This window comes from Rhinolophus ferrumequinum, chromosome 2 (assembly GCF_004115265.2).
Source record: "Rhinolophus ferrumequinum isolate MPI-CBG mRhiFer1 chromosome 2, mRhiFer1_v1.p, whole genome shotgun sequence".
NCBI lineage: Eukaryota > Metazoa > Chordata > Mammalia > Chiroptera > Rhinolophidae > Rhinolophus > Rhinolophus ferrumequinum.
Genome location: NC_046285.1, coordinates 60,288,160 through 60,312,067, shown reverse-complemented (window position 1 = coordinate 60,312,067; position 23,908 = coordinate 60,288,160). Strand labels below are relative to the sequence as shown.

Sequence of the window (23,908 nt, the reverse complement as noted above, 5' to 3'; positions counted from 1 at the left end):
TGAACCTACAACTGCTCCTACCATGACCTTGTGTTTGAGTACTTCATTTTTTTTCAGAGAAGGAATAAGAAAAATTAAGAGAATTCAGGATCTTCTTCAATCTTAAAAGTTTAAGGAAAATAATTAGACTTAATTAAATTGTATGGACCAAGCAACTTTTTCTTTCTACAGGTAGTTCTCATGTGTTGGGAAAATCGTCTGTATGATGCTATGATCTACGTCTACAATAGAGGCATGAATGAGTTTATTAGTCCAATGGAGGTAAGATACTTCCTAACTTGGACACATATTTAATCTTGTCTGTTAATGTTTTTGCCCTGTTCTCTATTTGCTTTGAATAGTTTCTGGTCTCATCCAATCTTTTTTTAAATATCTTGTAGATTTATTAGACTTGTACTCATTTGCGAATTTATTAAGTAGCCTTTAATTTCATACTTTCTGCTATTCCTTTCTCTTTTTTTATCTGCGTAGTAGGTTTTTAAACCCTAGGGAACAATAGATAAAAGTAATTCATTCCTGTTAGACTTTAAGTTTTTTCCTTAAGAATTTTTGCTATTATAATAGCTTTTCTGAAAGATATAAGAAATATATATAGTTACTGCATAGTAAATATACTACTGAGTAATACTATTTGTAGATATATTCTGCTGGGGGAAGGTCCTGAAAATGTTGGGAGGTCATTATTTGTTCATTGCTGACTAGTTGCTTTTGCAAGTTGAGAATTTTATAGCATTCATTATATTAGAATATTTTCTTGTTCTCCTTATATTAGAAGAGAGCATTCAAAGAGCAGTTGGGCATTTTAAAAAGAACAAAATATCCATCTTGTTATTTGCTTATATTTGAGGGCAGAATTGTGAGTGATGGATTGTGGCTACATGTGCCTGCCAGCCCATTGCTTTATTACTGACTAAATACCTGGCTCAAAAGAGTCAGGCACCTGCTGAAGGGATCTGGTCAACATTTTTGAATATTAAATGAGCAGTCAAAACCATTTTCAATATTATTAAGTCAGCAGTCATTGTATGATAGTTCAGTCTTTTTTGAACACCTTTAGCTTCGTAGGTGAGTATCCCTCTAATTCATAATTCCTTCAGTTTTGGTTGCACCTCTCTTCTCTTGGTAAATTTCCAAAATTGGAGCCACAGCCCTATGTCCCTGCTTTTGACTCTGATTATCTGTGTGTCAAGTCAGTTACATTTGAGCACCTCTCAGCTGCTTCCTCACCAGGTCCAGTATTCCCTGAGAAAGAGCTGACAGCTGCCCCCTCAGTGAGGTCCACGTCTCTCTGCATGCAGAAATGTTTTCTGTCTCACTACTAAACCACCATTAGGAAGAATTAATGCAATTTCTACTTTCTCTCAAAATAATTTCTAAAAACAGATTCTAATTTGATGCATTTTATGTTGATAAAAATGATTTCTGGGTTTTTGTTATTGTTGCTTTTGAAGTTTTTGTTTTGTGTCGGTGTTTTTTTTTTCTTCAAGATTTTTTATTGGGGAAGGAGTACAGGACTTTATTGGGGGAACAGTGTACTTCCAGGACTTTTTTCCAAGTCAAGTTGTTGTCCTTTCAATCTTAGTTGTTGAGGGTGCAGCTCAGCTCCAGGTCCAGTTGCTGTTGCTAGTTGCAGGGGGCGCAGCCCACCATCCCTTGTGGGAATCGAACTGGCAACCTTGGGGTTGAGAGCCCACGTTCCAACCAACTGAGCCATCTGGGAGGCAGCTCAGCTCAAGGTGCTGTGTTCAATCTTATTTGCAGGGGGCGCAGCCCACCATCCCTTGTGGGACTCAAGGAATTGAACTGGCAACCTTGTGGTTGAGAGTCCACTGGCCCATGTGGGAATCGAACTGGCAGCCTTTGGAGTTAGGAGCATGATGCTCTAACCGCCTGAGCCATCAGGCCGGCCCCTTGTGTGGGTTTTTTATTTTTCTTTTCAAAATCTGGTTCATATTTATACCTATACATCTCAAATGGAACACTGAGGTTGCCTTGTTTTGTGTTAAGAGTAATTTTCAAATTTAATGGCTTTCAGCGAGGAGCTTGGTATGTTATTAAACAGTCACTTGGAGATTTTAGTAGTGGGAGGTTAGATGCATTCTGTGATTCCTCTTTTATAATAATTTTCTTCCTATAAGGAAATCACTTTTCAGTGTTTAAATGGTTGTTTCCCAGTGATCCTTCTGAAATAGTTCATGTCTACATTAAAAGTTTTTAATCTCAATAGCATATGACCATCTAATTCAATCAGAGAAAGGTGATTAATAGCATAAGATTCTTGATTATCTTTTAAAAATATTCTTTTAAAACTGATGGTGATTGTTTTTGTATTTCATTTTCATGCAGAAACTTTTCAAAGTCATTGCTCCTCCTCTGAATGCAGGAAGAACACTAACAGGTATTTTCTAAATCTTAATTTTTTTTGTATTTTAAGGTATTTTACTTAAATGTCATGCGATATTTTATTTAAATACCATGCTCTAACCTTTGTCCACAGTCCCCCCTCCAGGCAATCCCTGATTTACTTTGTCACACATTCCATGTAAATGGAATTACGCAATATGTCATTTTTGGTGTTTTCTTGCTTTCATTTAGCATAATGTTTTTGAGATTCATCCATGTCGTTGTATGTATTACTATTTTCTTCCCTTTTACTGCTGAATGGTATTTCATGAATTGGATATACCATCATTTGTTTATTTACCAATTGATGGACTTTTGAATTGCTTTCAGTTTGGAGCTATTATAAGTCATGCTGCTACATTTGTGGATGAGTTTTGTTTTGTTTTTAATTAAACTTTTTAGTGGGAGGAAATTTGAGATTCACATGCAGTTGCAAGAAACAACACAAGAGCTCCGTCCTGTATACTCTTTATCCGGTTTCCCCCAAGGATAACATCTTGCAAAACTAAAGCACAATATCACAACAAGATATTCACATAGATAAAGTCAAGATGGAGAACAGATTCATCAGCATAGGTATCCCTTATGTTGCCTCTACCCGTGTTCTCCTCTCCCCCCGTCACTGATGCCCAGCTATGAATAAGTTTCTGTTTGGGCATATGTGTTCATTTTGTGTGGGCATATGTGCCCAATCATATGTGGGCAACTTCGTAGGTTTGGAATGGATGGATTTTGTGGTCAATGTATGTTTTACTTTCTAAGGTACAGCTATGTTTTTTTTCAAAATGGCTGTACCATTTTGTATTTCCATCAGCAATATATGAGCGTTCCAGTGGCTCCATATCCTGGCAAGCACTTGGTACTTTCAGTCTTTGTAAATCTCTTAAAAATTTTAGCTATTCTCTTGGTTGTATGGTATCTTATTGTGATTTTTATTTCCCTGTTGGTTAGTGATGTTGAGCATCTTTTCATCTGCTATTGTCCATTCATATATCTTTTTTTGTGCATTGTCTGTTTAAATCGTTAGCACTTTTTTTGGGAGTAGGGAGGAAGCATTATTTAACTTCATATTATCGAGTTATAAGAGTTCCAAGTGAGTGAACTCCCCACCAAAGCCTATAAGAGTTCTTTATGTAGTTTGGCTACAGCCCTTTTTCAATATATGTTTAGCAAAATTTTTCTTCCAGTCTGTAGCTTACTTTTTTGTTTTTTTAACCATGTTTTTCAAAGAACAAAAATTTTAAATCTTCATGAAGTCCATTTTATTCACTTTTTTCCTCTTATAGTTTAGACATTTGGTGTTTTGTTTAAGAAATCTTTGTCCAATTCAATGTCAGAAAGATTTTCTTCTGTGTTTTCTGCTAGAAATTTAATAGTTTTAGTACTTGTATTTTAGGTTTGTAATCCATTTTGAGTTAATTTTCATGTATGATGCAAGGTTAGATTCAAGGATTTTTATCTCCCATAGACCTAGCAGTTGTTCCAGTAGCAATTTTTGAAAAGATTATCTTGTCTCCATCGAATTACCTTGACACCTTCTTATCAGAAAAATTGATTTTTTTCAAAAATCAATTGATCAATAAACTGTGGTTCTATTTCTGGGTTCTCTATTATGTGCCATTGATCTATATATCTATACTTATGCCACTAAAATACTGCCTTAATTATTGTACCTTAATAGTGAGTCTTGAAATCAGGTACCTTTAGTGTTCCAACTTTTTTTTCCCCCAAAATTGGTTTCACTAGTCTAGGTCCTTTGCCTTTCCAATGAACTTTAAAATCAGTTCATCAGTTCTTTTAAAAAAAGTTTATTAGAATTTTGTTTGCCATTGTATTGACTATAGATTAATTTGGGAGGATTGCCATCTTAACACCAGCGAGTCTTTTAAGTATGAATATGACATATTTCTCCATTTATTTTATTCTTTTAAAATCAGTTTGCTTTCTTAAAGTGCAGAAAGGAAGCTGGAATTTTGATAAGGATTGCTTTGAATCTGTACATATCAGTTTGGGGAATATTCCTATCTTAACATTATTAAGTCTTTCAATCCATAAACACAGGATATCTTTTCATTTATTTAGGTCTTATTTAATTTCTTTCAATGATGTTTTGCAGTTTTCAGTGTACAAGTCATATACTTCTTTTGTTAAGTCTATTTCTAAGTATTTTGTTTATTTTGATGCTATTATAAATGGAATTGGTTTTTTAATTTCATTTTTAGAATGTTCATTGCTAGTGTATAGAAATAAAATTGTTGTATATTGATCTTGTGTCCTGCATTCTTGCTGAATTCACTTATTTTAATTTTTTAAATGGATTCTTTAGAGTTTTCTACATATATAAGGTCATATCATCTATAAATAGGGATAGTTTTACTTCCCTTCTCATATGAATTCCTTTTATTTCTTTTTTCTTCCCTAATTGGCCTCACTAGAACCTCTAATACAGTGTTGAACAGAAATGGCAAGAGTGGACACTCTTATCTTTTTCCTGATGTAAGGGGGAAAACATCCAGTCTTTCAATGGAATGTTAACTGTGGGTTGTTTGGAGATGGCCTTATTAGTTTGAGGAAGTTTCCTTCTATTCCTCGTTTGTTAAGTGTTTTTAACACGAAAGAGTTGGATTTTATCAAATGTTTTTTTTCTACATCTATGAAGATAATCTTGTGGATTTTCTTTTTTTTTTTTTTGATATAATCTATAAGATTGATTGATTTTTGTATGTTAAGCCAATCTTACATTCTTGGGATAATCCTACTGGGTCATGGTGTACAATTTTTTTTACATGTTGTTAGATTGAATTTGCTTATATTTTTTGGGGGAGATTTTAATGTGTATACTCATAAAGGACATTATTCTGTAGTTTTATTTTTTTTTCATATCTTTTTGTGGTCTTGGTATCAAGTATACTTGATACCTTGGTGTATGTGCCTCCTAGAATGAGTTGGTAAGTGTTCTCTTTTCTGTGTTTTGGAAGAGTTGATGAAGGATTGGTGTTCTTTCAGTGTTTGGTAGAATTCATTAATGAAGCCATTGTGCTGGGGATATTCTTTGTTGGAAGTTTTAAAATTACCAGTTCAGTCTCTGCTTGTTAAGTCTATTCAGATTATCTATTGCTTCTTGAGTCAGTTTGAGTTTGTATACTTCTAGGAATTGGTCAATTTCGTCTGCATTATCTAATTTGTTGATATGTAGTGTTTATGGTATTCTCTTGTAATTTCTTTTATTTTTGTAAGGTCAGTAATGATATCTCTTATTACTGATTTTTTTTATACTTTGAGTCTTCTAGCTAAAGGTTTGTCAATTTTGTTGGCCTTTTCAAAGAACCAATTGTAATTTTATTGATATTCTTTATTTTTCTTTTTTCTTTCATTTATTTCAGCTTATTCTTTTAAAATTTATTTTGCTTTGGATTTAATTAGCTCTTTTTTTAGTTTCTTGAAGTAGAAGTTTAGGTTATTGATTTGAAATCTTTCTCTTTTTTAAAATAAATATTTATAGTTATTGATATTCTTCTAAGCAGTGTTCTAGCTGCATCCCATAAGTTTTGGTATGTTGTATTTTGATTTTCATTCATCTCAAAGTATTTTCTAATTTCTCTTGTCACATCGGTTGTTTAGAAGTATACTGTTTAATTTTGACATATTTGTGAATTTCTCACATTTCCTTTTGATACTGATTTCTGGTTTCATTCCTTCATGCTTGGAGAACATACTTTGTATAATTTCTGTATTTTAAAATTTATTGAGACTTGTCTTATGGCCTAACATATGGAATATTCCATGTGCCCTTGAAAATAATATGTTGAATGTGTTTTGTTGTTGAGTAGAGTATCCTGTAGATGTTTGTTAGGTCTAGTTGGCTTGCGGTTTGTTTAAGACTCTAGTTCCTGTTCATCTTCTGCAAATTATTCTATCCATTGTGAAAGTGGGGTATCGATGTCTCCAAATATTGAATTGTCTATTTCTTACTTTAAGTACATCAATTTTTACTTAATTTTATTTTGGAATTTTAAATGCTCCTGCAGATAGTTTAGAGTTCTGCCTTAGCCTTCACTTCCTGCTTGTGCAGAGTCTCACAGTCAGCCACAGGTTAGTTATAGATTAGGGCCTCTTAGGTTTCTCCTGGGCATGTGCACAGCCTTGTACACATACATGTCTGAGAGTTCCAGAAATATGTTGGAGCTTTTGCAAGCCTGCACACCTGCAGACCTCTCATTCTCCAGTTTTTCCTTTTAAGTTTTTTGGTGAGTCTCGTATTCATCCCTCTGGTAGCACTGTCTCTGGCACCTGTAAAATTAAACATCTGAGCTGGTTGTTTTCCACAAATGCCCTGGGGATACTGCTGTTTGTAAAGAGTAAGCTCTGAATCAGAACAAAAAAAGACAAGCTCTGAGAATGGAGCTTTTAAGTAAGGGGCCAGATAGGTCAAATAGTGACAGATATCTGAGCCTGGGGCTTTTGGGGAGCCTGAAACCCATTCTGCCTCCTCCAGTGGCCACTACGTTACTGGTTTTGACAGTTGCTGTAGTTGCAAGGCTGTGGATTTTCAAAGTTACAGTGTAGCTTGGGAAAGGTCAGTCACCAAGAAGCTGACAGTTCTTACTGAGATTCAGCCATTATTCTTGAATAAAGCATTCATTGGATTGTTGCAAGCTGTTAGTTAATTTCAAGAGTTCTGGAAAAGTTAATTTTGACCATTTTTGCCAGTGTTTTTACTGCTTTTATGGAGGAGCAGATTTTTGAAGGTTTTCTTCCACTGTCTCATATTGTCGCTGTAGGTGGTAAGAGTCCCGTTACAAATGAGAAGGCGTTATAGTTGTGCCTTAATATTAATTAATTGATCATGACTTATAATTAGTCAACTCATTACCTGCTCTACAGCTTCCCCTGGTCCCAAGTTACTGGTTAAGCGAACAATACATAGATCTCTACCCTCAGATCTATTTCTTACACATGTACCCTTGAATGAGTCATCAATTTTGTGTCTGTGAAAAGAATCTAATGGGAATTCTAAAAATAATAATTAACTGTGATCTTATCTCTGTTTTCTATTATTTGGTGATATACTTACTTTACCTTAAATGCCAAGTTTTATTTTTTGTTTCCACATAATAATTATATTTCTGAAAAGGTTTAGAGAGAGAATTGCTGACCATACCTTTTCTATTTTAGATGAGCAAGTTGTTATGGGCAACAAGCTTCTTGTATATATTAGGTAAGAGCTTTTTACTTAGTAATCTCTGTAAATGGCCCTTTTATAAGTTCCTCTCTATAGTCTTAGAGGTACTGTCATCTCTTATCTGTGTAGTGCTTTTCACTTCTCATTGTTGTCTCATGTACAGCAGTGCTCTCAACCGCGGGGAGTTCGTCCCCCTGTACTCCTCCCCCCTCTGAGAGTCATTGGCAAGGTCTAAAGACATTTTTGTTTGTCACAGCTGGGGTTGGGGGAGAGGTGCTACTGGCATCTAGTGGGTAGAGGCCACTTAGCAGCATCCCACAATGCACAGGGCCGGCCCCACAACGAAGAATTCTCTCTCTTAAAATACCGATAAGGCTGAGGTTGAGAAACCATTGATGTATTTTATTACCCACAACTTTGTGAGCTATGTGTTGTCTCTATATTATATATAAGGGCAAGAGATTTCTTTAAATCATGGAAAAGTTAGTGACAGAGGTAAAATTGCTGCCGGAACAGAGTTCTTTCCAATAGACTATGCAGGCTCAAAACTGTATCCTGATTGAACTTTCAGATAACTGGCTGCCAGGCTGGCAGGTAGGTGGGAAGGTGGCATCACCTGCCAGAGTATTGTCGTAGCTCCTATCTAGCGTCGGAGTTAACTTTGAAACTTATTTCATACTTTAAAGTTCTTAGAATATGCTGGTGTCCAGCTGTCTCTAATCTGACACTCAAAATTAATGACTAGTTTAAAGAGGTTTAAAATCCACCCCCACCTCCCTACCCCCAGAAAAAAGTGAGGACATATTCAGAAGACATTTTTGTAATTCACCCCACAGGCAAGTCATTAGCCATAAGAGAGGTCTGATTTGGAGGTAAAACTGTACAGTTAATTTCTCATGAGATTCTAAGTCTCCCTGAAGGCTTGTCTGATTGCAGACATGTTCCAGACATTTCTTTGCCTAGCTCATTCCCCATCTTTAATCACCATTCTTAGAGCCACTGGTTTAAAAGCCTCTGAGAACACCAGGCTTTTAACAGGTAAATCATACCGTAATGGTGCCATTAGGTTCTTTCTAGATGCTGGGTATGTTACTTTTAGACAGTCTGTTCTCACTACTTTTTGCCCCTTTAGTGCAGCTTGGGTTTTTCTCAGGCGAGATAAGAAGAAATGTGTCTTTTACTCAGTCACAGATGTGTTACTTCACCACCATCGCTATCACCCACATTTTCTGACCTGGCAATCATTTTGATCTGGGTTTGAACTAGGCCTGGGTTTGAACTTGACATAACTGATAAAAGCTGAGCCTGCTTAAAAATCAAACTAATATCTGAGGTGTGAGAAACAATGTGTTACCTGGAAGTTAGCCCATTAGAAATCACCAATTCTTTCTTTTCTTCTAGCTGTTGTCTAGCAGGTCGTGCCTATCCCCTTGGTGACATCCCTGAAGATCTTGTTCCCTTGGTCAAAAACCAGGTTGGTGCTATTTTCACAGCGTTTTTTACTATCTACTCTTGTTAAGATGCACTGAAGACAAATTGTATTGAGGGTTACACGTGGTCAGGAGCTGTCTGTCAGCTGTGATAGGAGAGAGCCTACACACCATCACTGAAGCCAATAATTGTAGCTGAGAGTGGTTAGAGAAGTTATAACATAGTAGCACTTTAAAATAAATTCGACTTGCCTTTGCTTTATCCAAATGGGAATCAATGCCTCAGCAAGATACTTTGTAAGGTGAGAAAATAATCAACTTTCTTTTTTTTCAACTTGGCAGGTTTTTGAATTTCTAATTCGCTTGCATTCAGCAGAAGCGTCCTCTGAGGAAGAAATCTATCCGTATGTTCGGACTTTGCTACATTTTGACACAAGAGAATTTCTAAATGTATTGGCATTGGTAAGAGATAATATGATTTCAAAGTGTTTTAAAAGCCAGGGTGATAAATTTTTTTAATAGAAAGAAAGACAAATAATCCTTATACAGGTCCTATTTTTATGCCCTAGCAGTAAGTGAAGGTTTCAAATGTTTAATTTTGTTGTGCCACTCAATATTTTCTAATTCTTTATCTCCCTTCCTTTCCCCCTTCTCTCCCTCCATTCTCCTCCTTTCCCTCTCTCCATCCCTCCTCCTCCTTCTTGTTTTTACTCTCTCTCTCTCTCTCTGTCTATCACACACACACACACACACACATTCTTATAAAGAAATTAAGAGAAAGCAGTGTAAAATATGGTGCGCCTTCGATTTTATAAATTATGTTAGTTGGCATACTGAATATAGAAAAAGGCTCTGAAGGACACATGGTGGTGATGATAGTGGAAATAACTGTAATTGAAATGGAACACGGATGCTTCCTGCTAAAAAAAATATCCTTATACATGTTTAATTAAAAATGGATCTGGGTGAGTCAGGTTCTCTGTGAAAATGCCACCAGAGGAATGATTATATAAAACTTGTCATAGCTTTCCAAATAAATAGTATTGTAGTTGTTTCTTAAAAGCTTTTGATAACATAGACAGTGCTTCGTTATATGTTTAGTTAAGCAGCAGGCTCACAAATGTATAAAACACACAAATATTGTATATGCACAGTATTTGAAAAAAAAAGATAGGAAGACACACAAGTACTGTATATGAACAATATTTGGATATACAATACATCTAAGTATTAATAGTGATTAACTCTGAAATAGACAATTTCTCTAATGAGCATATAGTAATTTTGTAAGTTGAATAATATAATAAACTGTTAAATAAAAAAAGCGAGTGTCCATGAGAAGGTTAACATTCTAATTATATTATACTTTAAAATCGTTTAATTTGAAAATCTGACTTCAGAAATAGTTATTTTAATTGCAAGGGAAGAAAGGAAAATAACACTTTTTTCTGTATATTTAAAGACTAACAGTTTCACTCGAAGATATCACTCAGAGTTGACTTTTCTGGTTCAGTTTTACCATACATACTGTGGGCCCTTTTCAATTGTGAATTCGAGTGTTTTTATTTCAAGAAAGTTTTTTTGAATTATAGATTTAAGTACTTTTTCTACTTTATTATTTTGTTTTTCTTCTTCAGAACCTCCAATTATTTATATATTTTATCTTTATCTTCTGTATTTATCAGCTTTCTTTCTGATCTCTTTTTCTTCTTTGTTTAAATTTCATTTTCTTGTTTCTTTTCATTTATCTTCTCTATTTCTCTAACTGTGCTTTTGGTTATAACTATTCTCCCTTGGGTGGCTAGTAATTGTCTTCATTTCTGAGATGACTTTCTCCTTTTATTCAGGTTTTTTTTTTTTACCTTTGAGTTCAATTAGCTCCTATTTCATATCTTTCTGCTCTTTGTTCACTTCTTTTTTAAATTCTTAAATTTCTGGTTTGTGATGTTCTTTCAAATCTACAATTTTATGTTTATGTTAATATATGTTGGGATGTTATAGTTTACTTCTGTTTCTATTTTGTGGCTAGTTTTTATTTTGTTTTACTCTAGAATTTATTATCTTGTTTTATTTTAGAGTTTATTTGGTTTTATTCTTCATTTACTGTTTTTATTCTCATTTTTCGAGTTGGATTTTTCTGGACTAGCAATAATAGGTGACCTTGTTGGAGGGTGGGGGAAATAATGTACTGGCTTTACCTAGTTCAAGTGCTTTCTTCATTTATTACAATTAAGTGCTATTTGTTACAAAAGTAGTGTCTTTTGAGGGTAGTCTGTCTTCTTCTCCATCTTTGACATTGTCTTGTTTTATAGTAGGACCATTATCTTGAGCCACTTCGTTCTTTACTACAAGGGTCCAAGGACTCTCTCCCCTTTCTGAGGTACCTCTCTCTAGCCCAAAAGCCTATCTTACCAAGACCTCTGCTTCACACTGCCAGTCCCCTTTCTGTGATCTTCTTATTAGCCAGTGGTCTGATCCACTAGGTCTCAGACCTGATCTCAGTACTTCCTCATCCAGGGTGGATCTCACTTTCCTTCTGGAGGTGAATTCTGTTTGCTACTATAGGTATTCTGCTACCACTGAAACCTTGTCACACCCTCCTTTCTGTCACACCCTACCCAATTCTATCCTGACTTTTTGATGTTGTGTGCTTTGGAGCCAACTCTGCTAATTTGGGATGTTTATTTTCCCCAGTTTATTTTATGTAAGTTTAAGTCTGTGGTATTTGTTGTCCATCTGTCTTCAGGCAGAGTCATATTTAACCCACTGAAACATCAAAATATTTTCTGTTTGAACTTTCCAGAATAAGAGCTCTTTGTAGTCTCCTTGATAACTCATTTTAGCATTTCTCAACTAAGTGTCAGCAAAGAAGGCTAGTTAAGGGAAAAGATTTTTAAAAAGATTTAATTTTTATCTGTAATTAACTGGAAAAATCAGCAGTCATTTGTTTAAAGCACTTACTGTGTGTCAGGCTGGAGAAAGCAAGGAAGGGCATGCTAAGAAGAGAATGGCAAGGGCAGAGGTACTCTGGAGAAGTTGGGGAAGCTCAGGGCCCATTTAAAGAACAGCAAGTATTCTAGTTTGAATGTAACTATAAGCAGTCTTGAAAGTTCAGGGCTGTGAAATTCACTTAAAAAAAAAATCTGTTGAGACAATACGTAGTCTGTTTTCTTGTTTCAGGAAAATCAGCAGTAAATTATTGCTATATGAATTTAAACATGGCACTTAGTGCCAAATGTACTAAGTGAAAGCCATAGGAGAGATCTTCAAGTCTTTAATCATCCTCATTATTCAATAAATAATTTCATTTCAATTTTTGATATGAATAAATTTCTAGTCCTTCATATATGCATCCTCTAGGTACTAGGTATTTTCAGGATCAGGTGCTGTCATTGACATACTTTGGTGCATGTTCTACTCAAAATATATTTGGCTCTACTTGAGCAGGGACATAAAATAAAAAGTTCTATACTGGGCAGTGTTATGAAAATAGGATACATATGCCTTGTATGTAGGCTTAAGGATTTTTTGACAGTTTTGCCATAATAATCGTGATAGGTTTGCCACAATATTTTTAAAAAATCTATCTTTGAACATCATTTTTTTCTTAGTTACCATGACAGTTATTTTTCATGACAGTTAATAAAGTGTTTTTCAGTTATTATTTCCAAATGGAATGATGGCTGAGCATATAACATGTATTTTATCCTTCTCAAACCCTTGCCCACAAATTGCCTCGTGCCATTGGTGTTTGTTCTTTTTCATTCCTTATAAACTTTGCCTCCTCTTCTTGAATCACTTTTTGGTTGTATGATAATTACTATACTTTTTAGCTATTTTTAAAGTCTCAGAATACCATGCAATATTAAATGCTGTAGCTTTCTACTTAGCTCACTAAAAATACCTTATTATTAAAGGTGTATAAGGAAAAACTCAATGAGGAATGGTTATCTTATTTGGGAATTTACCTGACTATTAATAAAAATTCAATACTTTGTTTCCTTCTAAAATTTGCAAATAGTAATTATTTTTTAAAAATTTCTCCCTTTTAGACTTTCGAAGATTTTAAAAATGACAAGCAAGCTGTAGAATATCAACAACGTATTGTGGACATTTTGTTGAAAGTAGGTATTCAAAAAATACATGTCTTTGTATTGATGTTTGTATTAGAAAATTGAATTGCTTTATAGCAAGTTCCAAAATAATCTTGTTTAATGAAGTGATAAGTTACAGTCATTTAAAAATTTTATTATGATGTTTTTGTCTTCAAAAGCTCAATGAAATACTAATCATTCATTCAAACAATGAATATATCTCAGCCTTAGACTGTATACTACTTATACAGGGTACTGCTTTTGAGAAATGTATATTGTGGTAATTGCTATATTAGTATGATTACCTGCAGTAATGAAGACTGACTTAAAGAGTGCTTTGAGAAAATAATTAAAGTGAAGAGTCTCCTTGTTGTCTCTTACCAACATCACTGTGTTGCTAAGGTAGTGCCATAATTTTGCCATGGTATTGAGATGACAGGTGACACATACGAATAATTTGAGGCACACAGAGATGATTATCCCAGTCTAAATCTAACGAGATTCAGTCCAAAGCTATTTTGAGATTCATGCTATTCTAATGAATGAATGCACAGACAGATTCTTTTCCATCTGCACAGCTTCAACCAGGCCAATTTCATCTTGTAGTTGAAAGCTCACCATTTTCGTCCCGTTCATTTGGCTGTAAAATGGAGATTTCTTCCTCATAGTGACTTTTAGAATTTTGGACAAGAGATTAATATGCAAATGTTCTCTAGTTGTGCATAACATTTGTGCATTATGTTTGTAATACTTTATAATTTTCAAAGCACATGTATATACACTATGTCATTTGAGCTATTTCTTGACCTTGTAAGATAGGCAGTGATGAATATGAGAATAGGATTGCTAAGCTTCCCAAACAATGCCAATTTGATCCAGGTGACTAGTATGGAGAATTTTTACCTCGATTTACAAAATACTTCCTAACTGGTCTCCCTATACTTAATCTTGTCCTCCTCTGCTTTGATCTTGTTTTTCCTCTACTTTGGCTCCACATTGGATTGGTTGGAATTAAGTTCTGCTATGAGAGAAAATTCAAAATAACACTATCTTAATTTTGACGGGAACTTATTTTTCTCCTATAAGTCTGAAGGTAGGCAACCTGATCTCGTAGAGTAGCTTCACAAACTTGTCAGGGATGCAGATTCCTTCTGTCTCACTGCTGTTTTTCTTAATACATGGTTTCTGGTTTTTTGGTCCAAAATGGTTGCTCAGGCTCCAAGCATCACCTTTGCATTCTAGCCAGCTGAATGCAGAAAGAGATGAAGAAGATAGTGTTTCCTCTCTAAGAAAATTTCTTAGAAGTTGTTTACTATAATTCTGCGTATATCATGTTGATTAGAATTTAGATATACAACCCCTTAACTGCTAAGAGAGACTGAGAAGTGTACTCTGTGTCGTGGATGACCATGTATTTAGCTAAAAATGAGGAATGTTGTTTCTAAGTTAGGAGGGAATAACAGATGTTGGAGCACAAATACTACTTTCTGCCATGCCCATCTCAGCTGTTTAAAGTAACATCCAAGATCCTTCTATATTTTCTGGTCTCTGACTATTTCCCCATAACTGCTCCCCAATCCTACTGCCCCTCACCCCCACTGTATTAGGAACTTCTCAACTGTATTAAATTATTGGAATTCACTGAATTTTCTGTGTCATCTTTATAGCTTACATTATTTGCATGAATTTTCTTTGATCCCGTCATGCCTTTTCTTTCCCTTTCTCTGCCTGGCAAATGCCTAACAATTTTCCAGGACATAACTCAAATATCATCCATGAGAAACTCTTTTAGAGTCCTCTCCCACACTTCCATTTGATTAGTTGCCCTTTCTTTGTTTGTGTTCATACAACACTTTATGCTATATGTGGCACACTGTATGGTAATTGCTTATGTGTATATTTTCCTACCTGTAGTTGAGCTTCTTGTAGGTGAGGACTGTTTTGTTTTTTTTGTAATTTCTTTCAATTGAATTATAGTTGGCATACAGTATTATATTAGTTTCAGGTGTACACCATAGTGATTCAATATTTTTTACATTATGAAATGGTCACCATGATAAATCTAGTTACCATCTGTCACTTTACAAAGTTATTACAATATTATTGACTATCTTCCCTAAGCTGTACATTATATCCTCATGACTTACCTATTTTATAACTGGAAGTTGTCCCTCTTAATCCTCTTCACCTGTTTTACCCATTACCTGAATTCCCCACCTCTTTCCCTCTGGCAGCCACTACTTTGTTCCCTGTTTCTATGAGTCTGTTTCTGTTTTGTTTTATTTTGTTATATTTTTTGATTCCACATGTAAGTGAAATCATATGGTATTTGTCTTTCTCTGACTTACTTCACTTACTATAATACCCTCTAGGTCCATTTGTGTTGTCACAAATGGCAAGATTACATTTTTTATGGCTGAGTAATATTACATTGTATGTATATACCATATCTTCTTTATCTGTTATCTATAAATGGATGCTGAGGTTGCTTCCATATCTTGGCTATTGTAAATAATGCTGCAGTAAACATGAGGTGCACATATCTTTCCAAATTGGTGTTTTTGTTTTCTTTGGATAAATATCCAGAAGTGAAATTGCTGGATCATAAGGTAGTTCCATTTTTAATTTTTTGAGGAATGTACATATTGTTTTCCATAGTGGCTGCACCAATTTACATTCCCACCAACAATGCACTAGTGTTCCCTTTTCTCCACATCCTCGCCAACACTTGTTATTTCTTGTCTTTTTGATAATTGCTGTTCTAACAGATGTGGGGTAGTTTCCCATTATGGTTTTGATTTGCATTTCCCTGGTGATTATTAATGATGAGCATCTTTTCATGTGCCTATTGTATGAATCATCTATATGTCTTCTTAGGAAAAATGTCTGTTCAGGTCCTCTGCCCATTCTTTAATCAAAAATTTTTTTTTATTTATATTGAGTTTTATGAGTTCTTTATATATTTTGGATTTCAACCCTTATCAAATATTTCATTTGCAAATATCTCCTCCTTTTTAGTAAGTTGCCTTTTTATTTTGTTGATGGTTCCTTTACTATGCAAAAACTTTTTAAATGTAGTCTCCCTTTTTTTTCTCTTTTGTTTTCCTTGCCTGAAACGACATATCCAAAGAAATATTGCTAAGACTGATGTCAGAGAGTTTACTACCTATGTTTTCTTCTAGTAGTTTTATGATTTTAAGTCCTACATTTAGGTCCCTAATCCACTTTGAGTTGTTTTTATATTTGGTGTAAGAAAGTTGGTCCAGTTTCATTCTTTTGTATGTAGTAGTCCAGTTTTCCCAACATCATTCACTGAAGGGACTGTCTTTTCCCAATTGTATATTCTTCCCTCCTTTGTTATAGGTTAATTGGCCATATACATGTGGGTTTATTCCTGGGCTCTACTCTGTTCCATTGATTTATGTGTCTATTTTTGTGCAAGTACCATACTATTTTGATTACTATAGCTTTGTGATATATTTTGATATCATGGAGCATGATTTGTTCATCTTTCTCAAGATTGCTTTGGCTATTTGGGGTCTTTTTTGATTCCATACAAATTTTAGGATTCTTTGTTCTAATTCTGTGAAATATGCCATTGGAATTTTGATAGGGATTGCATTGAATCTGTAGATTGCTTTGGGTAGCATGGACATTTTAACAATATTAATCTTCCAATCCATGAGCATGGAACATCCTTTCATTTATTTGTGTTGTCGTCAATTTCTTTCATCACTGTCTTATAATTTTCGGAGTATAGGTCTTTCACCTCCTTGGTTAAATTCATTTCTGGGTATTTTTTCTTTTTGATGCAATTGTAAATGGGGTTGTTTTCTTAATTTCTCTTTCTAATAGTTCATTATTAATGTATAGAAATGCAACAGATTTTGTATATTGATTTTGTGTCCTGCAACTTTACTGAATTTAGGTTCTATTAGTTTTTTGGTGGAGTCTTTAGGATATTTTACAAAGGATATCATGTCATTTACCAAGAGTGACAGTTTTACTTCTTCTTTTCAGTATGGATGCCTTCTTTTTTTCTTGTCTAATTGCTGTGGCTAGGACTTCCAATATTGTGTTGAATAAAAGTGATGAAAGTAGGCATTCTTGTCTTGTTCTTGATCGTAGAGGAAAAGCTTTCAGCTTTTCACCATTGAGTATGAGGTTAGCTTTGGGTTTGTCATATGTGGACTTTATTGTGTTGAAGTATGTTCCTTCTATAGTGATTTTGTTGAGAGTTTTTAATCATAAATGAATGTTGAATTTTTTCAAATGCTTTCTCTGCATCTATTGAGATGATCAGGTGATTTTTATCCTTTGTTTTATTCATGTGGTGTATTACATTGATTGATATGTGGATGTTGAGCCATCCTTGCATCTCTGGAATAAATCCCATTTAATCATAGTGTATGATCCTTTTAATATATTGTGGAATTTGGTTTGCTTATATTTTCTTGGAGGATTTTTGAATCTATGTTAGTCAGGGATACTGGCCTGTAATTTTCGTTTTTTGTAATGTCTGGTTTTGGTATTAGGTAATGCTGGTCTTGTAAAATGGGCTGGAAGCCTACCCATTGGAATAATTTGAAAAGAATAGGTATTAACTTTTCTTTAAATGTTTGGTAGAATTCATCTTTGAAGTTATCTTGGACTTTTGTTTGTTGGGAGTTTTTTTGATTTCTGATTCAGTTTCATTGCTAGTAATCAGTGTATTCAGATTTTCTATTTCGTCATGATTCAGTTTTGGAAATTTGTGTGTTTCTAGGAATTGATCCATTTTTTTCTAGGTTGACCAATTTGTTGGCTTGTAATTGTTCATCATAGCCTCTCATGAGCCTTTGTATTTTTGTGGTTATTGTTGTAACTTCTCTTTCACTTCTGATTTTATTTATTTGGGCCCTCTCTCTTTTTTTCTTGATGAGTTTGGCTAAAGATTTATCAATTTTGTTTATCTTTTCAAAAAATCAGCTCTTAGTTTTATTGATTTTTTCTTTCTTTAGTCTCTTTTAATTTATTTCTGCTCTGATCTTTATTATTTCCTTCCTTCGACTAAGTTTGGGTTTTATTTGTTCTTCTTTTTCTAGTTCCTTTAGATGTGAAGTTAGATGTTTGAGATTTTTCTTGTTTCTTGAGGTACCCTTGTTTTGCTATGAACTTCCCTCTTAGGACTGTGTTTGCTATGCTGTATCCCAGAGATTTTGGAATATTGTGTTTCCATTTTCATTTGCCTCAAAGTATTTTTTGATTTCCCCTTTGATTTCTTCATTGACCCGTGAGTTGTTTTTTCGTTATTGTTTTAACATGCCCAGTACGTGCCTAGCACAAGGCCTGCAACCTAGCAGATATTCAGGAAATGTTTGCAAATTGATTGCATTGGAATTCAAATTTAAACTATACTAAGCTGAAAGAATGATCCAAAGGAAGAGAATAAAACTCCATAAAATATTACTGTTGGCGAATTGCTACTCTTGTATATTGCTTTGATAGTATTTACCCGGGTCAATGAAGAATGAACTATTGAGATTATTTTCTCATTTCTGGTGATAGAGTTCTACTAATTTGTTAAAATGTACTTCTGAGGGAGCCAGTGAAAGCTAGAGTATAGGCAGTGGCTAGAGAACAGGCAAATGAGCATCCGACCTAAGCCATTTATTATGTGTGCTGAATGGCTGTAGACATAGAGGGGAAAAACTGTTAATTTGTGACTTTGTTCAAGAATGCCCAGAAAATTTTGTAAGCATGGCTCTGAAATAGGTAAGAAGGAGGAAATGGAAAGAAACGAGTATTTCTAGGATGATAAGCAGATAGACACTTGCTGAGATGGCAAGGAAATTGGTTGTGAGTTAGAACTATTTCCTCCAAAGGTGTTTCAAGGATCAGACAGTTAAAGAGTTTTCACTTACAGAGTAAAAAGACGGCTGAAAGTAGAGAGGAGCAGTAGCTGGGCCCCAAGGGTTGGCTCCTTGAAAAGGACCTGCATGACGAAAGGAAGTGATGGCTGAGGATTTTAAAGCTATAGAAAACTCTTTGAATATCGTAAATTGGAATTTAGATTCTGAGACAGATTACAACTAGAAATATCATCATACTCTAGTAATGATTAATGATGCACTGGAACAAGCTGTGATTGCTGGACCAAAGCAGGAAGAGGAAAAGAAAGGGATATGCTGCCAGCAAAGTAAGAAAAGTTAGGCCAAAAGCTAGGCCCCAAGGGAATGTTTTATAACAGGAAAAATCTTATTCTTTGTTTCAGAATGGAGAATAGTCCGAGGGAACTTAGGATTTTTCGATAGATAAGACAGGGTACTATTCCCTAATTTCTTGCAGAGTTGCCCCCATAAATTCAGCTTTCCAAAACAGTGCTTGACCTTCTTTCCCAAACTTCTGCATTCTCTCTCTGTTAATGGCATCATTATCCTTCCTGCCTTTACTTTTCACTCCTTCTTGAGCCACACATTTCCAGATACCCGAATACCTCCTGTCTCTCGCTTGCAGTGTCCTTGGTTCCCATTGCTCCTTCCCTTTGCGTTATCACTGCCTCCGTTCAGAACTCCTTTGTTTGTCCCTTGGTCCCCTGCAGTCATGTGCATCTCGGTCTCCCTTCTGTTTCTTCCTTCCGTTCTTTTATCCTGTATGCTGCTGACAGGTTCGTTTTGCTGAGCACAGTATTGATTGGGACCAACTCGCCCGGTTGAACACCTTTAGTAGCTCCCCAGTTTCCTATGGAATAAATTCTAGATTTTTTAGAATGACATTTGAGGCCTCATCTTTCCTTTCTGCTTTCTCCCTCCTCTTCACACATGCTGCTATATTGTAATGAAACACATAGTTTCTCCAAACAAACTTATGTTTTCCTGTGTCCATGCTTTTGCTCACAGTCTCCTCTTGACTGGCTCACACTTTTTCCTGACACAGGTTCCACATGAGCTTGAAAGCTTAGTTTAAAAAACGACTTTTCTCATTTCTGTTAAGTTCCTTCCCTAACCGGTTCAACTAAATTGTCCCCACTGTGCTTGCATAGTCATTTTTTCCTTTATAATAGTGCTGATGACTTTTATTATGCCTTTTATTTAAGATCTGTTTACCTGTCTCACCTTGTGTTCTTATTTATAATTCCCGTGAAGGCATCTACCGTAACATCTTAACATAGTTGGAACTCAGGAGAGGAGAGCTCACTTAAAGCAGTGCAATGATTGTGATTTGGTAACTAGCTGTGGTTGTAAAAGGCCCGTTAGGCAAAACTATCTAGTCAAGAAACTGCTTATAGACAAGGCAGAAGCCGTTCACTTCATTGATTCATGGGCTAGCTGACTTCTTTTCTGGGATACCTTCCCTCTCAAGTTATCTGACTTTTAAACCCCAAAGCAACTACCCGCTTCCTGTGTTGCTGGGCAGATTTTTATATATAATTTATATATAACTTTAATATTATTTAAATTTATTTTAGTAGGATTCTATTTTAAGACTTCAAGAGGGAAACATGATCAATATTTCTTTGAAAGTTACCTCTCAAACAGTTCGTTTCTCACCCAAGTTGTGTCTAGAAATGTGCCAAAAATCACAAAAATGCTGTCTTTACAGAGGATGCAAATAGTGGTGCTCCTTCTCTAATGGTATGGAGCTGAATTGTTGCAGGGTCAAAGAGTCTTTTCATGGGTCTTCAGTAATGAGGTTTACCCCCTTCTAATTGTACATATTTTTTGTTTCAAACCAGATAAGAGTACTGAATAAATGGTCTCTTTTGCTCATCAGGTTATGGTGGAGAATTCAGATTTTACTCCCTCACAAGTAGGGTGTCTCTTTACATTCCTTGCCCGGCAGCTTGCAAAGCCTGATAATACCTTGTTTGTAAACAGAACCCTCTTTGATCAGGTGAGTGTCTTTAACAATGGGAGCCAAAATGTTTTTATTCTTTTACTGGTCATAGAAAAGTTCGTTGGATTACATGGTATCTTAATGTAACAGCTTATTGGATAAGTGTCTTATCAAGGAGAAGCTTGTTTAAGTTTCAATTTGGGTCTAATTTAGTTTTTATTTTTTTATTTTTATCGCGTTGTCTGGGTAGTATGATTTTGCCTAGTAACTTGGTATCCTAGGAGTATGGTTTGTGGGGATTAGTTTATAGAGATTCTGTTCTCTCAATTATTCTTTTGCTCCACATTGCGTAGAATTATTTGCTCAAGAATTTTCCAATTTAGGAATCACCCATCTCACTGGTAGTATGACTATTACATTGATAATCTGGAGGAGAGGTTACTTTTAGAAAATCTGAATTTACTTACAAATGATTTTGAAAGGTATCTCCTCATCCCTGTTACATAGCTCCTATGTATCTACAGGTGGCAATGAAAATACTTTTTTATCTGCAGATAAGTGTTAATAATGAGTGGCATTTATTGGGTACTTCATGGTTCCAGGCTCTGTTATATATCTATTAACTCAATGATCCCGGTAGCTCTGAAACTGATATAGTTGTTACCCCATTTGGCAGATGAGGGAACTAAAGCCTGTAGAAGTTAAGAGTCACTCATCCAAGGTCACATCTAATAAATGTCATTATGAGTAATAAATGTTATTATTAAGTGTTAATAAGGTTAGAGTTCAAATTTAAGTGGCCTGACTCCAAAGTTTATGCTTTGCTTGGTCCCTGGTATCAGGGATCTTAAAGTTAAGGTACATAGATGGCACTGCCTTTTAGTCATGTTTCTAAACAGTAAAGAAATGTGTGTAAGGGACATATTCGATTGTAGCATACCTGAACCTCCTGTGCCAGATACTGGGCCACTCAGTTTGGGAGGTGCTGTATACCTGTGGTATTTGTTATGGCTGAGTGTTGAATGCATTGCTGATATAGAAGGGTAGTTGTTGTTTTCATTGTGACAGTGTTGTGGCATGTATCTGATATCCAATAAAAAAATAACCTTTCTTTGACCAGGTCCTTGAATTCCTCTGTAGTCCTGACGACGATTCCCGACACTCTGAAAGACAGCAGGTATGAACTACTAGGACACTTTTGCTAGAGTGGGAAAGATGACTGAGCAAGCCAGAAAGAACCCTTCTGTGCTAGGCCTTACCAGGCATCGGGGGAAAATGACTTGTGCCAAACCCTACTACTAAGCTAGATAGTGGGAACCAGAAAACAGTGTGGCTGGTTGGTAGAAGTACATATATAAGGAGCTTATATCAAACTAAATTCTTAGGCAGACTGGGCCTGTCTTGTATTCAACATGACATCAAAGAATACTTCATCCCTCTGCACATGTAGCGACCGTTGGCACCTGTTGTGTCCTGCTTCCCACCAGTGTCATTAATCAGATAACCACTGCTAGCTGCTATGGCCCTGAACCAGAGAGACTGCCGGATCCTGAGAGGGGGCACTCAACTTTGGGAGCATCCCTAGCCCCACTACATTGGGGCTAACCATTTCTGGAGACTAGGATCCATCTGTCCTTCCACTAATCACTGTGAGATAGTAACTGCTTAATTACCACAGCTACTTATGCTGCTTTCTTGAGGGTCCCTTCTAAGAGTAGAATTCTTTAAAAGTTTACCCATTATAATTGTGAGCATTGAGAGTCAACCTATTTAAAAGTAATAGCCAGACTTTTGTCAAATAAGCTACAAAAAGTAGTACTTTGAGAGCTGATTTTTTATGGTAATAGCCCACAGCTGGGAGGTTGAGACTCAGATAAAGAACATAGGTTAGCAGCAGTGACCCCTTTCTCTGCACAGCTGTGGCCCAGTGACAGTTGCAGACTATCTTAGGAAAGAGAACAGCTGCTAAAATTTTAGTTATTTCTTAAATTATATTGAATACAAACAGTAACGTGGACCCCTCAGTTAGCCTCTATTTCTTTATTGACGAGTAAAGTGAATCATGGTTTGCAGGGTGCTGCTATATAAAATGATAAAAACTTTTTCTATAAATAGTAAATTAAACACAAATGAAAACCAAATCTAAATGTAAAAGCCAAACCTTGAAAAGTAGTCATCATATAATAACATTCTATTATTAGGAGTCCCCTTTGAGATTACCTAGTTTCTTTTTCTACTCATTTTAGAAATATTGAAAACTGATAAAGTTGCTGAAGTTCACAACTAAGATTAGAACCCAGTTCTTTCCCATCTAATCCAGCACTCTTTCCCTTGTACCGTTTGTTATATATCAAACTTTGTTTACGCAGTATTTTTGAGTATTTTCCAGTGGTATGCTGATAAAAATTTAACAACTGGTCCCTCAATGTAGGTCTGATATGAATGTTGGTTGATATTTTCATTTATATAAATGAAAGTGCAACAATGAAAGCATGTCAGAACGTTATTCATTCATCAATGAAGTGACTTCTTTTCTGAATTGGATAACAGTTTTTGAATGCTAGAAAAATAATTCCTTAATTTTTTTGTGTTATTCACAATGTAATGACTACTATATGCACACTTTTAAGTTTGATCATCTTATGATCTTCTTCACTTTCTTAACCAAGCATTGGAAAACTTTTTCTGTAAAGGGCCAAAGAGTAAATATTTTAAGCTTTGTGGGCCACATATGCCATCTGTCACACATTCTTGTTTGTTTGTTTTACAATCTTTTTAAAAATGTAAAAAGCCCCGATTTACAGCCTTTGCCAGTTTCCATGGTATAAGTACTCTCACCAGGGCTGATTTCATCCTACCAACATGATGTCCCTGAGTATAGAATTGGAAAGAGACGCACAGAACACCCTTATGTAATATTTCCACCATACTGATAGAGTTATAGGTTATAGGAACTAACCTTGAGGGCACACATAGTAAAATGT

The 23,908-nt window shown here is 35.3% G+C and overlaps 1 protein-coding gene across 5 annotated transcripts in view; it reads left to right on the top strand.

Moving 5' to 3' along the window:
• Window positions 1–23,908, top strand: part of VPS8 (VPS8 subunit of CORVET complex) — a 253,883-nt gene that overhangs the window by 116,880 nt on the left and 113,095 nt on the right. For all 5 annotated transcript variants that reach the window (XM_033091442.1, XM_033091449.1, XM_033091415.1 and 2 more), the window contains 8 exons: window positions 172–261; window positions 2,347–2,398; window positions 7,579–7,621; window positions 8,987–9,059; window positions 9,358–9,477; window positions 13,068–13,139; window positions 20,862–20,981; window positions 22,045–22,101. In XM_033091442.1, coding sequence (XP_032947333.1) covers window positions 172–261; window positions 2,347–2,398; window positions 7,579–7,621; window positions 8,987–9,059; window positions 9,358–9,477; window positions 13,068–13,139; window positions 20,862–20,981; window positions 22,045–22,101 — 627 coding nt within the window. The remainder of the gene's footprint in view (window positions 1–171; window positions 262–2,346; window positions 2,399–7,578; window positions 7,622–8,986; window positions 9,060–9,357; window positions 9,478–13,067; window positions 13,140–20,861; window positions 20,982–22,044; window positions 22,102–23,908) is intronic.